The sequence below is a fragment of the Melospiza melodia genome, chromosome 9 (genome assembly GCF_035770615.1).
Source record: "Melospiza melodia melodia isolate bMelMel2 chromosome 9, bMelMel2.pri, whole genome shotgun sequence".
Lineage (NCBI taxonomy): Eukaryota > Metazoa > Chordata > Aves > Passeriformes > Passerellidae > Melospiza > Melospiza melodia.
The window spans coordinates 16322502-16336893 of NC_086202.1; the positions used below are offsets into that span (position 1 = coordinate 16322502).

General features: G+C 37.6%; 1 protein-coding gene across 2 annotated transcripts in view; it reads right to left on the reverse strand.

Annotated features, from left to right (window-relative positions):
• Positions 1-14392, reverse strand: part of TBC1D12 (TBC1 domain family member 12) — a 41314-nt gene that overhangs the window by 11658 nt on the left and 15264 nt on the right. The window contains exons 2-4 of one of the 2 annotated variants that reach the window (XM_063163518.1): positions 12568-12691; positions 5889-5945; positions 1014-1129 (exon numbers count right to left, since the gene is read on the reverse strand). In XM_063163518.1, the coding sequence (XP_063019588.1) occupies positions 1014-1129; positions 5889-5945; positions 12568-12691 (297 nt within the window). The remainder of the gene's footprint in view (positions 1-1013; positions 1130-5888; positions 5946-12567; positions 12692-14392) is intronic. The other variant, XM_063163519.1, reaches the window with a different exon arrangement.

Here is a 14392-nt window from a genome sequence, read left to right on the forward strand (position 1 = left end):
ATTTAAAAAGTTTTTTGTCTCCTCTCATATATAAGTAGACAAAATAACTTATTAATATCTTCAATGAAAGTGACAACAGAAAGTATTTTCAAAGGTTAGACTGTGGCAACACTGCATGGTTGGGATGGCACTCCAATTTGAAACAAGTGTCATTTGTAAAAGCATATTTATCTTGGCTTGTGAATTCTAATACTGTAAAAGTAAAGAAAAACATCAGCAATCAAGTTGTTGCATATCTTACCCTCTACCATACAGTAAAAGAAATAATGCACTTATGAAAACAAATACTCATAGTAATCTGTAATTCCATTCAGAATATTTCTGTCTTAGCAAGGAATGAGTGTATACACTCCCAGAGAGAAAATCCAAAGAAACACTAATATGCTTTATTTTCCATTTCCTAATTGGAAGAGATTAGAGCAAACATTTAACAGTGCCATCACAAGCTTTTCCATGGTGCAATTTCAAAACATTGCTCCATTTGTTTTCTTTATGTTCTTAGTCAGCAGGTCCTTTCTCTTTCCTTCAAACTGCTGAAGACTGTAGATCTGAAAATACTGACCAATTTATTACCCATTTTTTATTACTATTCTTATTTGTACTTTATGTGGATTTTGTTACATCTTCGACTGCTGTTTCCCTGCCTTCAGCTGCACTTTTAGGTATTACCTACCTAAAATGTTTTAAGTTTCCAAAATAGGGTAAGGGAGGATATGGGAGAAGGAAGTGCACACTGAAAAAGCAGTGAAGAAACAAATAAAGAAAATGCCTGAAGATTTGAGGATGCCCAGAGCATGGTCACAGACCGCTGTGAGACACAGTAGATTACAGACTGGTGGCTCCATTACAGTGAGAAAAAAATCCTCAAATACACTGTGATTCACTTAAAGGCTCTTCTGACAAGTTTGTTAGGCTATTATGTGGGACAGCATAATCCAACCATTCTTTCACATAAGACTTGAGAATTTTAGCTAAAATTCAGTCCTTGAGTTGCACAGCAGACTCATACTTACGCTGGTCGATCCTCCAGAATCAAAGCAGTAGTTGAAAGTGGTTCAAACTCAATATTTTTACGTCTGGCTGATGGGGGTGGAGGTTTATACATTCTTCCTGTCCGTGCTTCATACTCCTAAACAGCATTATTGATAAAAAATACATTTCAACTTTCAGCCTCACTCCAAATTAGTAAGCATGATATTACTAAATGCATAAATAATTTCACATTAAATATTTTAACATTACTTAACAAGACAGCAAGTGGCAAACACTACAAGTTGAAATTGCTGATAGCAACAGTGCAGCTTTCCAGGACTGCCGAGTAAAGATGAATGAGAAAGCAGTTTCTTGTATCAACTTAATCTTTGATCTGTTCTCGTTCAATATTTCAACTGAGCATCCCAGGATCAGGTGGTAAAGAAATCTGCATAATCTACCCAGCCTAGCTAGTGCACAAGTGTATTTAAGTAACGTGTGAAGCTGACAATTAAAAAACCCACCACTAATCAAGAACATGTGTCTCTTTCCATTTCTTCCTCCCGAATCCAGCCCCCCTTAAGATCCAGTACACTTCACATTCCTGAGGCCTGGAACAGCCCCATCACACCCACATAAACCAAACCCACCTACACTACACTCAGTGACAATATACCAGTATTTATCATTACAAGCCTGTTCCATATAATTTCCTTCTGCTGAGGTTAAAACATGCAATCTACTTAGAAAGAAATATTTAACTGCCTCCAATATACCCAAGATTCTGAGGAAGAAAGAATTCTAATCCTTTGACCACAACAGCAACTCAACAAAACAAAAATATGACACAATCCTTAGAAAAAAGCTAAACAGAGCCAGATGAAAACATCAAATCTCACATCCCCTTCTTTTTTTCCTCTGTAAATAAAAATTTACTGCCAAGTTAATGGAATAATATGCATCAACACCATTTGGCACATTGAAACAAGTATCTTGAACGACTGGACACAGGACTGGTAGAGTTCTGTTATAATTTACACAAGCAAAATCAAAAACTCAATGCTCACCATTTGAATGAACACACATACTCTCAAGCCGAAAATTATTTCATTCCACTTAAAAATAGAAACAACCTCAGTACTCCTGTCACGCTGTATACCTCAGGACACTCAGTACATCTGTAAATTAGGAATGTATCCTGTGATAACACCCAGAGATCAGCATCCAGGCTGCAGCACAACAGCAATGCCATCCCAACTTGGTAGAAGTTCTGATTTACTTCCATATTCTCCTTTGTAACAAGAGTAACCAAATCAAGTTCATTTAGTGGTCAGAGGTGAGGAAGTTCAAACATTAGCAACCTTTTCAACATCTCTACATATCTAACTTGTATGCAAAAAAAAGGGGGGGGGAAGAAAAAAATATTAAAAAAGCACTGCAAGATGTCCATCAGAAATGAAGCCACTCTTAAGCCATTTTTTAACCCAAGTGATACATGTGAACAGGACTAGTGGTTCCAGCTATTGCCTGTGCTAAGAACTGATACACTATTTCCAAGGCAACAGAGGAAGAAAAAACCAAAAATTAAAAATTCTTCAACAGAGATATTCACAAAAGGCAGAACTCATCATCCACCTGTGTTTCTGAAAGTACACATCATGAACAGTTGGATTTTTTAAAAAGAGATCACATGGGCAGAGAAGGAGAACTATAAGTGTTACTAGAGAGTCAATAGAGAGACCAAAATAGCCTGAGGCTCAAACTGTCATGGCTGCACATTCCCCAAACTGAAATACATTCCAAAGTATCAGAACCTTCCAAGGGAAGATGCTTTTTCCTAAAGAAGCCTGTGCTCTAGGAAACTGATTTGAAAATCAGATCCCACAACTATCAGATGTGTAGAGAAATCCTACAAATAAAGTATCCATTTTTTTCTGGAATACTTTATATGACGACATGTAAAGAACCCAATATCCTTCACTGTGCAGTTGATGCAGAATCTAAAAAGCTTGAACTGACATAAAACTTCACTTTGAAAGATGAGAGTTAATATTCTCCCACAACAAGGTCAAAATACAACTTCAAGTCAAATGTCTTGTCAAATGCTTAACATGCAGGGCATGAGCCAGAAGATAGAACAGCTGACAGCTAAGATTCAAGACTATGTAAAACCTGTATATGTAAAACAATTACTTTGGAAGCGTCCCATGTATGGTTTCACAAGAAGGTTGATTAAAAAAAATTTATTGCAACATATCAGGCATTTATTGAAAATTCCAGAACACTTCCTAATTCCAAAATAAACAAATTTCAGCTTTAATAAAAAGTTATCATCTTACTAAGTCTGGAACACCATCCTGTTATCTACTGCCAATAATTAACTCAGTAAGAAGCTAAAATCATGTTTTTCCTGAAAAGCACTGTGACAATATACTTAAGAGTGCTTCAATATGTGGAGGGACTTGCATTTCTAGTCTTTATTCCTGCAGAGACACAGATAAGCCTGTTAAACTACAGACAGGTAACTGGGGCTGGGAAAACATCTTTTGCTTATAAACTGCATTTGTTTAAGAAGATAAAGATATCTCAAATAGTTTCTTCTTAAAACAACAAAAAACCCCATCCAAAAACCAGAAACCCAAAAAACCCCACCCCTACCACCACAACAAAGAACACCAAAAAAATTCCCTGGTATTCTAAATAATAATTTTAAAAAGTAAATAAACCCACAGAGGTCTTTATTGCTTGCACCTTTTCTTTTTCTTATCTACATGGAAAACATGCAAGTCTGAAATTTCATTTATTCTTCTCCTGTAGTACCATAAGGACAGTCAGATCATTGAGAGTCATTTTCAATACCTCTAAACAGGACTGGACTGCTCTGTGTAACACAAAAGTAACTGCTCATAGCTTCCTCTTCCAATACTTAAGCCAATGACCTTAGAGAAAGGAAAGCCAGCTGCACTGCAGCATTCCAAAAGCATTAGTAGACCTGAAGTAGGGTATGCTTGTGGGGATAAAGTATTTAGCTAAGTGTGAAACACAGGGATTCAGTGTGAAAAGACAAATTTGCATCTACAGAGCTCAAACGGTACAGCTGTAAAGGAATAAATACCAACCATAAAATTCAACATGAATCTGGAATTAAGTTTGATCTATTTATGATCCAATAACAAAAGCTGAACTCGTGGGAATAAGTGATAAAAGCCTTTGGTTGCAAGGACTATGGAAGTTCTCACAATACCAATTATATAAACAAAACACCACACATCCAATTATGTTGTAGGTATGCTGGAGGAGAAAGGCATCTGATGTGTAGAGAATTTCTGCAACTAAAGAATGCAACACTGAATAAGCTTCCCCTGTCTTAAGGATTGCCTCTATTTAAAGTAGATGTTAAGGCATACTAATACTCCAATTAAACATCCTGTGTATGACAGTTTCTTCTAATATGCTTTCTCCTCTCTAATGCTAAGTCTGACCCTAAAATAGTTTTTATTCAATCAGCTGTGGCTTCTGCTGATGAAACAGAGTGGGGATTGCCATATATTGTGCAAAAGGTTTTAAACCTCTCTCCCTTCTACACACACTGGAGCAGATGGGTCTATGAAACACCTATATGATTATTTCATTATGTTGTACAGCTAACTAGATATATCATCAGAAAGATTACAGGCCTTCATTTGAATCAGGGCTGATCATCCAAGAATAGAAGCATTAATAGAATCACCTAGGAGTGCATCCATGTAAAAAGAATTTCTGCTAATGAATAATCCTACATCAGCATGCATGTTGCCTCCAGGTTAAATGTTAAAATTGCTGAGCTAGCATTGGCTATAAAGTGATTATAAACAAAGGAGTGTTTATAGGAAGAGCAGATGTCACTTAAAAATCCTGTGAGTCATAAACTAGACATTTTCCCAGAAATAGGAATTCCAGATGTTGTCAGGACAGGCAGAACAGTACATTCTCGCCTAATTTGCAGGTGAAATAGAAAGAACAGATGTATCGATGGAGAAGAAAATACTAATCTTCACACAGTACAAAAGGACAACCAAACAGACACTTAAGAGTTTCTAGGTCAATCTTCCAAAGTTAATGCCATTCACTTTCAATTCTTTGTTTGCTGTATTTTTTCCTCAATTGGATATTTAATAAGGTGCATCAAGTTTCATCTGTTGTTTACAAGAAGTCACCGGCCCTGGGCCCAATAAAGACACGCTGAGAGTGACCAGGCCGTGTAATGTGAACCACAGGCACCAGAACCAACCAGCAGTTATGGGACAGAACTGAGAAGCCAATCTGTACTGTTCATGTTTAACACAGAGTGCAGAATTACACAAAAAGTGTACAAAGTAATGGGCATGCACAATTTCAGAAGGATCCCAGTCACACAAATAGATAATGTAAATTGTAACAAAAGTTTCAATAGCTATGCTTTTCTAGTTTTCCAATTCCACATGGAAAATAGTGATTAAAAGCATCTGGAGTTCTGAAGTGCTAATAGCTTGTGTGGCTCAGAGACAGAAAGATTCTAATATATAAATCTTCAAATTTAGTAAGTTGTTAAAAAATATTACAAATTTAGCCTTTAAAAAACTTTTACCATTAAGCAATGAGGCACAGCAAACATAGAAAGTAAATTACTGTCAAGCTGTATGATTACCTATTTCTTGCTATCCAAGAACATGCAATATAAACAATACACAATAATTCTCTATCACTTGAAGTTGTTAGTGAGATTCACATGTGAAACTTGTTTATTTTGCTAATGGTTTTTAATGAGATGATGGTTAGTGCCATAAAATATTCATGCTACTGTGAAAATGTGATGTTTGTACTGTTTTAATGAGTGCTACACAGTCCCATGCATGGCATCAAATACAACTACAAAAAGTATATATTAAATTTCATACCCCTGTGTTTAATAGACTGAGAGCAGATATTGACGCAAGACTGCCAGAACTGTCATCCTAATAAGAAAAACAGAAGCAGAGCCTTAGTGAATAAATAAAGGAAAAGACCATGACAAAACAGCAATATGCAATCCAAAATTTAAATTCACACGTAGACTATTTATCTTGTATTTTTGAAAAAACATGGATGAGTCTGTTCCTCTTCCTTTTCCAGCCCTCAAAACAGACATATACAAAGACTTCCCACTTGTGCAAGGTCTGTACAGACATTGACTGGATTGTTCTTCTGGTTTAATTGATGTTTTGTATTTTCAGTAATCAGCCCCTTTGCCCATGGGAGATTTTTTCCATGGCACTTCTCAGATGCATGACAAAGGCAGTCCCTGATACACCCTGTGTCTCCCTAGCACACACCACTCACAGACATTAGACTGACTTAACCACAGCCTTGGAAGGTACATGCTGTTAGAAAGGAGAAACAAAACATTGTCCTCTGCCATGTTATTATTGATATTTCTAAACTGAAAGCTCTAAAGTGGGCTATACCTCAGCCTTGCTGGTGATAACAAGGATGCATTTGTAAAGCTTTGAGCAACAGTCACTTCCATTAAAAATAAGATTCTAAGCACCACTCAAGCAGCAAGGCAATCAGGTATAAAAGCAAGCCCAGCTACAGGAGACCCTGGTACAACTACAGCTCTGCACATTTTCCAACCAAAAGTCAAAGTTGGTTTTATAATGGAAAGATAAGCCAAGCTAAAAGATGGGGTGTAGGGGAGGTGACAAACAAAGCCCACTGCTTTTAAGCCTGTGCCTGGAAGAAGGAAAAAAAGTTTTTTATCATTAATTCAACGGAACATATCTGCAGTGTTCAGAATAATAGAAACCATTTTAAAGGCTTTCTTCTTCCTTGCCATACTATTTTTCCTTTTCCATCCTGAAGTACCATGCTAACCTTGGAAGGATAAGATTTATATTAAAACAAACCAACAAAAAAACCCCACAATCTCACACTTTAAATAAATGTCCATGAAAGACAGCAGATTTACCACCTGAACCTACCCTTTTGGAATTTGATACAGCCTGCCTAGATGATGACTTTGCTTCCTCAGCACCTCAAGCTCAGCAGCATATCTGCTTAACCTGCAAATGCTCAGTTCTTTGAGAGAAGAAAAAATTCTACAGATCATGCTTGGCTAAAGAAATTCAAAGAACCAAGAGAAGGAGAGGGATCCCACAAAGAGAGAATCCAGAAGACCAAAAAAAAATATAATGTCCCCATCACATCAAAGTAAAGTAAGTTCTATAATTTTTATTATCTCAATTTATATTATTTGTTTCCTCCAAATCCAGCAACTTTCAGGAACAGAAATGAAAACACATACCTATGTATGCCCATGCTTTCTTTTTCAAGCCTTAGTAAGAAAACAGTTGCTTCAATACTCATTGTAGTTGTTCTTAAAGACTTTGTTTTTAAAAAAAACAGCAGTCAAAAGAATTCACATCAGCAGAGTCAATACTTGCATGTCATTTTCAAAACACTGATCCCTTCTCCCCTTGTAAGGTACTCCCCTGAAGATGCATTTGTGCCACCAACATAGCACTGACATTGTTAGAAGTTCTCCTTAACAAGTTTCCCTTGTCAAAGCAACTTGGGACGTCCTGGCAGTAGGAGCTGAACCGTATTTTATGGCCTTTATGCAAAACAAAAGAAAGCATCTGTCACCATTTTACTGACAAGATACTCACTGAAGAAATTTAAAACATTGGGGAATGTCTATGGTTTACCTCTAGAACAGATATTTTACTGACTACACATGTGATAATTGAATGATGCAGGACATTTCTTGAAAATCTGACCAGATACAGCATCTACAAAGAAACCATCCCAGCCTTCTCACTGCTTCTGGTAGGGCAAATTGTTATAATACTGCTACAGGTGTTACAGGTTCCTTGCAAGACCCAATATCCCCATTTATTATCAGTCCTTGTTTCTAGGCAGTTTGTTACCAATGTATTTCTGCTCTGTATCTGGCAAACAGGCAGAAGTATTGCCTTTCCTTTTTCTCGAGTAGTAGTGCAAGGTGAGCCAATGGGGCCTCTAAATAACAATATGCTTAAGAACCACTCCTGTAAAAAAGCATTCAACAACTTTCCTAAGATAGTCAGTCCTTGGGTTTGCTTACAAACAAACAAACAAACACACACACACACACACACACACACACACATTTTATAGGCATTAAGAGCTTTTTGCACTTTTAAACTCTAAAAACCAAGACTGGAGGGAAGAGGGAAGAGTTAATATTGCAAGCCAAAACGTTTGAGTCATATGAAAACTGATTCAAACCACATCTGTTCCTCTGAAGAGAAGCCTCTGAAAACCCTTGTCCCTGGGAGACCACGGGAATTCTGCCGAATTAATGACTGCAATTTCTCCGTTAGATCTCAGACTGGAGATAACAACATTGGAAAAACATTCAAGTGAAGACACTTGGTTTAGCCCTCAGGTACTTCATCTTTGTAAATATTTCAGAGCCATCCCAACATATTTTCAGAGGTTAGATGTAAAACAGTGACCCAGTCAAAGCTAGTACTTAATGGACTGTCAAAGATTAAAACCTTCAATTTTGTACACAAGGTGACAGCTATTGGAAAAGATGGCTTCACTTCACTTCTGAACAAGCAGTCATTGCTAAAATCACTGCAAGCTTTTAATGTTGTGGCAGACTTAAGTAGAAAATAAGCTTTTTTTTTCCACTTCATTTAAGGCTGCCACTGAGAAAAGCATTATTAAAACTGCTGATAAAGCAAGTTTGGTCTATGTTTTGCTTGGTTTTTATATTGCAAAGTATAATTGCATATTTTGAATTTACTTTAATTCAGGCATATTATGAAAAACCCACCATACTGCTTTAAACACATTAATAAAATGTATGCAAGCCTGCCTTAATAAAGTAAGGTAAACTTAATGATTTGATATTCAGAAAAATTTTTATCATAGATTAAAAGCTCTTTAACTGTAAGCACAAAAACTGAAATTGTGCTTGCATTTTTAGACAGAATCTGGACTTTGGGTCAATACATTCCAAAATGTTATATATCAGCCCCCGAGTCTGTTTCTGCTTTAAATGCTTCTGCATTAAAGTATTTCAACAGTCTAATTTAAAGCAGATTTCTGTACAGACTGAAAAGAATTTACCAAACTGATCATTAATGACAACATGCTTCTTATAATAGCTAGTTTTATTAGCTGCAGTTCATGAAAAAAGGCACACTTCCTAAAACCATCAGATGCATTTGACATTTGCAGTCCTGGGGAGCTGTTTTCCCTTTTCAAAAAAAATAAAACAGTGAAGGAAAAAAGCCCAGAGGAAGGAGATGTCCAGCAAAAGAGTTGGCCTCAATCACATCCTGCTTGGGCAGCTCTAAATCCAAGGAGAGCTGAGCGTGCCAGCAGCTGCGAGTGGGGATCTGCAGCTGCCAAGAACTTCCAACCTCTGACCCAGTTTGCGGGAGCGCGTCGCGCCCGGGGCGGCGCAGCTGCACGGACGGGGCACACGCCACGGGCGGCCGTGCCACGGAACACTCAGCATCTTCCACACGGCCTGAGAGGCCTGCAAAGAAATTACTCACAATCATGTTCATTAGGCAGTCTCTGAAGGCACAGCTGGCTGGCATCCTCATCTGAAAAATGTCTGAAACAGTATCCCCAGTGAAGTTCCCAGATTTTCCTGGAGGTTATTCAAGATAATACAAGCACTACCTGACTTCTCTGGAAGTTGTCATATAGCAGTGTCTAGTTGATAGACAGTGACTGGGAGCCACAAGCATTGATTTAAATGTGATCAGCAATTTACTACATCATCCTTACCATTAACAAAAAGAAAAAGAGAGGTTTCCTTCAGCCAGGATGGGAAAGGGACACATAAGCCCCACCAGTCTTTTAGCTATATATCTACAATGATGCAATTTTTCTCAGTTTTACTAACAGGAAAGTATTTCATGCTTCATGATATTGCCATAAAACTTTGATGTAAGTATTATCCTTATCCAAAAGACTTCCTCCTCCTATTAATTGCAAAGTTTTTCCTGTTGTGAGTTAATTTTTCTTGCAACAGGACTTCTTCAGATCTCATCTTTTACACGCAGGATGCTGACTCATTACTGAGTTTCCTTAATCAAGGGTTTATTTGCACCCTCCCAAATCTGGCCACTGACATCAGTAAAGTGAAAGGACCATGTCCAACCATGAAAAATAATGTTCAGGAATGGCAAGATTTATGGCTAATAATAAACTGCCATAAACTCCCTCACAGGCAGCTTTCCTACCTTCTTGTAGTCCTACACCTAAGGTTCATTTTAAAAAGCTGGCTAACAAGAAGTAACCATGGTTCTGGCCACAAAGAGCTAAAAAATTGGGGGGAAATGTGAGGTTTCTGTTTCAATCATATCTGATCCCTCCACTTTGATTTAGAAAGTCAAAGAGCACGTTTGGAGAGATATTCCATGTAGGTTATGAAGTCACCTGACAGATTCACAGAATTCCACGTAAACAAAACACATTAAGCTTTAATCATACTTCTGTCAACTTCTTGAAGGCCTTATATTGTTTTCACTCACATCCCCAGCATAGTGAGAAATTAGTCTAGAGACTACAGTCAGCCATTTGAAGTGAAAATGCTATTCCCCATTGATCTTCAATAACCAACTGTGCCTACATTCATTCTAACCCATCGCCAGCTTAGCAAATTCCAACAATTTTGAGAAAAGAAACCATCAGCTTTTCTTCAAAGGCATATGCACAAGGAGCTACATAGTAAGTTTTAAACACACGTGCAAGACATTTGACATATGCTAATTATGGAGACACTGGGGTCATTTCACAATTTAAAATCAAATTTCCTTAGGTATGTAGTTCTAACTGTGTGTAGAGCAGAGTGTCAAGCTGGTTCGCCACTGGTAACTGTATCTTTTAGCTCATGATGCTTTAGATAAAGACTATGAATGCTTTAGCCAAATAGAAAGCTAAAACCATTAGCAATTACTGGTACTTCACTCAAGATCATGTAAATCCAACAGTGACTCTAATCTGGAAAACATTATAGCACAAACCACATGACTAGAAGCAACTCAATCATGGCTAAAGATAATACACTGTTGTGATACATTTGCTTTTCCGACACTTTGGAGGAGTTAAAAAACAGAAACACTACTGTTAAAAACAAACACCATCACTGAGGGAAAACAGAATAAGAAAGTAAGACTATTTCTTCAGATCATCATCTTCAACAGATAGCCCAGGAAAGATGTGGATGCCCCATCCCTGAAAGTGTTCAAAGTCAGGTTGGACAGGGCTTAGAGCAATCTGGTCTATTGGAAGGTGTCTGCCCATAGCAGGGAGAGCAGGACTCCCTTCCAACCCAAACAATTCTATTATAACACGATCTCCAGATCAAATATCTTCATTACTAGAAAACAGTAAGCAGATGACAGGTAACACTGTGCAGATTCTCCACTTCTCAGGATGGAAGAGACATCTGGATTTTACCACAGTATTTTCACAGCACAAGGCCAACAGCATGCACCTGGCAAGCAAAGCAAGAATGCTTGCCCTCTCCCACCCAAAGAGGAAAACCACTTAAATTTGTAAAAGCATTCATTTTACTTCACACTCAAATCACAGAATAATTTGCGTTGGAAGGGATCTTCAAAGGTCACATAGTTTCAACCCATTGTCACAAGTCACATTGCATTAAAGTCCTTCAAAAAGATCCTCTAGTTTTTGACCTTGGTTGCTCCCAAAAGGCCCCCTTTGCCACAAAGCCCCTTCTAGGCGACAACTGAACACTGCCTCATTCACAGCCATTTACACCTGCCAAACACATCAGCTTATTTGGAATTTAACAAAGCAGACAGAGAAAGCAGACCTCAAGAGATTCAAGTTACTGTTTTAACCAACACAGTGGACATTTATATTTCTTATGTCAACAAATCTTTCAGGTTTGCACGCTAACATTACGGTAATGATACATTACCAATTGCTCCCCTTTGAACACTGACATCTTAGTATTATTTTATCAGAAGTATTATTTTATCAAAGACAGATTCCACAGGAACAATTATATGGAAGTGCAACCTTGTGGTAGAGGAAGGAAATCAGAGGTGTCTTTGTGAAGAATTCCAGTAGCTCAAAATCAAGTTTAATTTACAGTATTATTTTGCAACAAAGTATCTTGAGTGAGATTAAAACTTTAAATTAAAGAAGATTACATGTTTCAGAATTCTAAGCAATTTGTCAGAGGTCACCTACATAGGAAGTCTTCCAGACAAGGACGGCAATGGAAAAATGAGTCATATTGCAGCATATCATGTTAAATACAACAAAATTTTATGGGAAATTAATGCAAGTTCTAATGTCTTGACAAAAACAGCTTAAGTGCTTCCATCTTTTTGGAAGTACTTTTTATAAGTACTGAGATGTACTGAAGAATGCACAAAATAATCATAAAACTCAAATTCCTTAGTAACTACTATTACTTAAACAAAGCCCCAAAGTAATGTTCTCAGAGCAGCCTGTGATCATATAACACCAATGTGGATATAACAGCAGAGAAATGCAGTACCTGTATCTTATTTTTACAATTTTCCTAGCTTGAGTTATGTGATGTTTACTCACCTGCTGAATAATTTTGGAATCTTTTGGAAGGTTTTCCCTGGGTGGGACTTTTCCAAACAACTTCCAACCAGGAGCACTTTGGACAGCAGGTTTGAGTTCCTTTGTCCTTTTAGTGAAGAAGTTTCTGAAAAGAGAGAAAGGATTTGTTTTGTTTGTTATAAGCATATAAACAAAGTATATTGTTCCTACCCTATTTACATTTCTTCAATTTCTCCACCAGTTCACTTGGGTGAACTGTAGAGATTTACTGCTCAGCAAATGCAAAGTGCATTCTGCTTTCAAATAATTAATTTGAAGTGGAGCATCTTTCATTACAGGTGCTTTGATGCTAATATTTGTATTTAACACTCAACTTTACCTCTAAACCACTTTATCAGAGCTTTTTTTAGTAATAGCAGGCACTTCCTTATACATAAACAGCACACCACAGATTCTCAAACTTTTATTTGGGGATTGTTTTAAGTGTTTCTTCCTGATTTATTTGGAGACTGAAATGACTACAGCTGAAAAACACCCTGGAACTCAAAGAGACTTTTTTTTTAATGGTAAATTATTACTTTTACCAATCTTCACGGCTTCAACTTTCATAGCATGGACTAGAAAATCAGGAAACAATCACACAGTTTCAGTTTGGCAGACAAGGTTTATCAGTGCCTAATCAATTACACCCAAAGAGGCAGATGACTGCATTGCTCTTACTTCTTAGGAAGCCAACCATCACAAGACCCTGTTAGTGACCACTTGTCAGATACTCAGCTATACTATTTGACTCCAATCACAAGTTCCCACAGAGCATGTTATGTACAAGTGCTTTAAAAATGAAAGAAGTGTATTTATTTTGAATACTGGAAAGTTACTTTCCAGAAACTCTTCCCACAAAGGGATTAAAAGCTCAGGAGCCTGTAAGGTTATTTCTCAGGAAGCTTACCAGCTGACCTCAGAGAACACAACAGGGGAGTACTTTTGGTGGGAGATGTTTTTGTAGTGTTAACTAGCTAACTTCACACTCTTCTTCTGGAAAGAGATCCTCAGATTTACTCTTCACTTAATGTATTTGCTGTATTTTAAAATACAATTCCTTTTCAAATTGGAAGCAGTCATGTTTGTGCACAGCAAAACGTCTCCTAGCTTTGCTCCCAGATAAAAGGAGCATGCTTCAACAACCACAATCTGTCTGAAAAGCATTCAGGGCTCTTAAATTCCAGTGCTGTCAGGGTTTCTGGCCAGACAGCATAGCTTTACAATTAGGAACTGTAGTGTTTGTAAGACATTGTATGATCTTCATATACAAGCTCATTTTTTTGTTCCCAGAATGTTTTTTGTTATTTGGGAAACAAGGAAATGCCTGTCAAAAATCCCTTCAGCGCAAGTCTGTGTGAATGAACTCTACACTGTGAGCTTGTGTGTAGTTGAGGATCTAGCCACCAGCAAGCAGTGGGCTGGAGAGATGGAGAAGTAGGTGCTGATAGAGCATGGAAGCCTCCCAAAAACTGTTAAGCACAAGACTGGTGGTCCCATGGAATCCAGAAAAAAAAAATCAAGAAACCCAGAACACCAAAAGACTCTCTTCACTCCATTTGAGGCCACTGCCACCAACTACCATCATCAACAGCTCGTCAAAAAAAAAAAAAAAATTAAAAGACTGCATTCAAGAAAACAGCAATTGCTACAGGCAGGCAGGGAGTACAGGATTACACACACACCTGATCGACACAAACACCATGAGACATTTTTGTGGAATGCCCACAAAAGACAATAGAATCTTTTGGTGCCACAGTAGACTGTGCCACTTCTGTGGAGGTCTCCCAGATGTTGTTCCAACCCA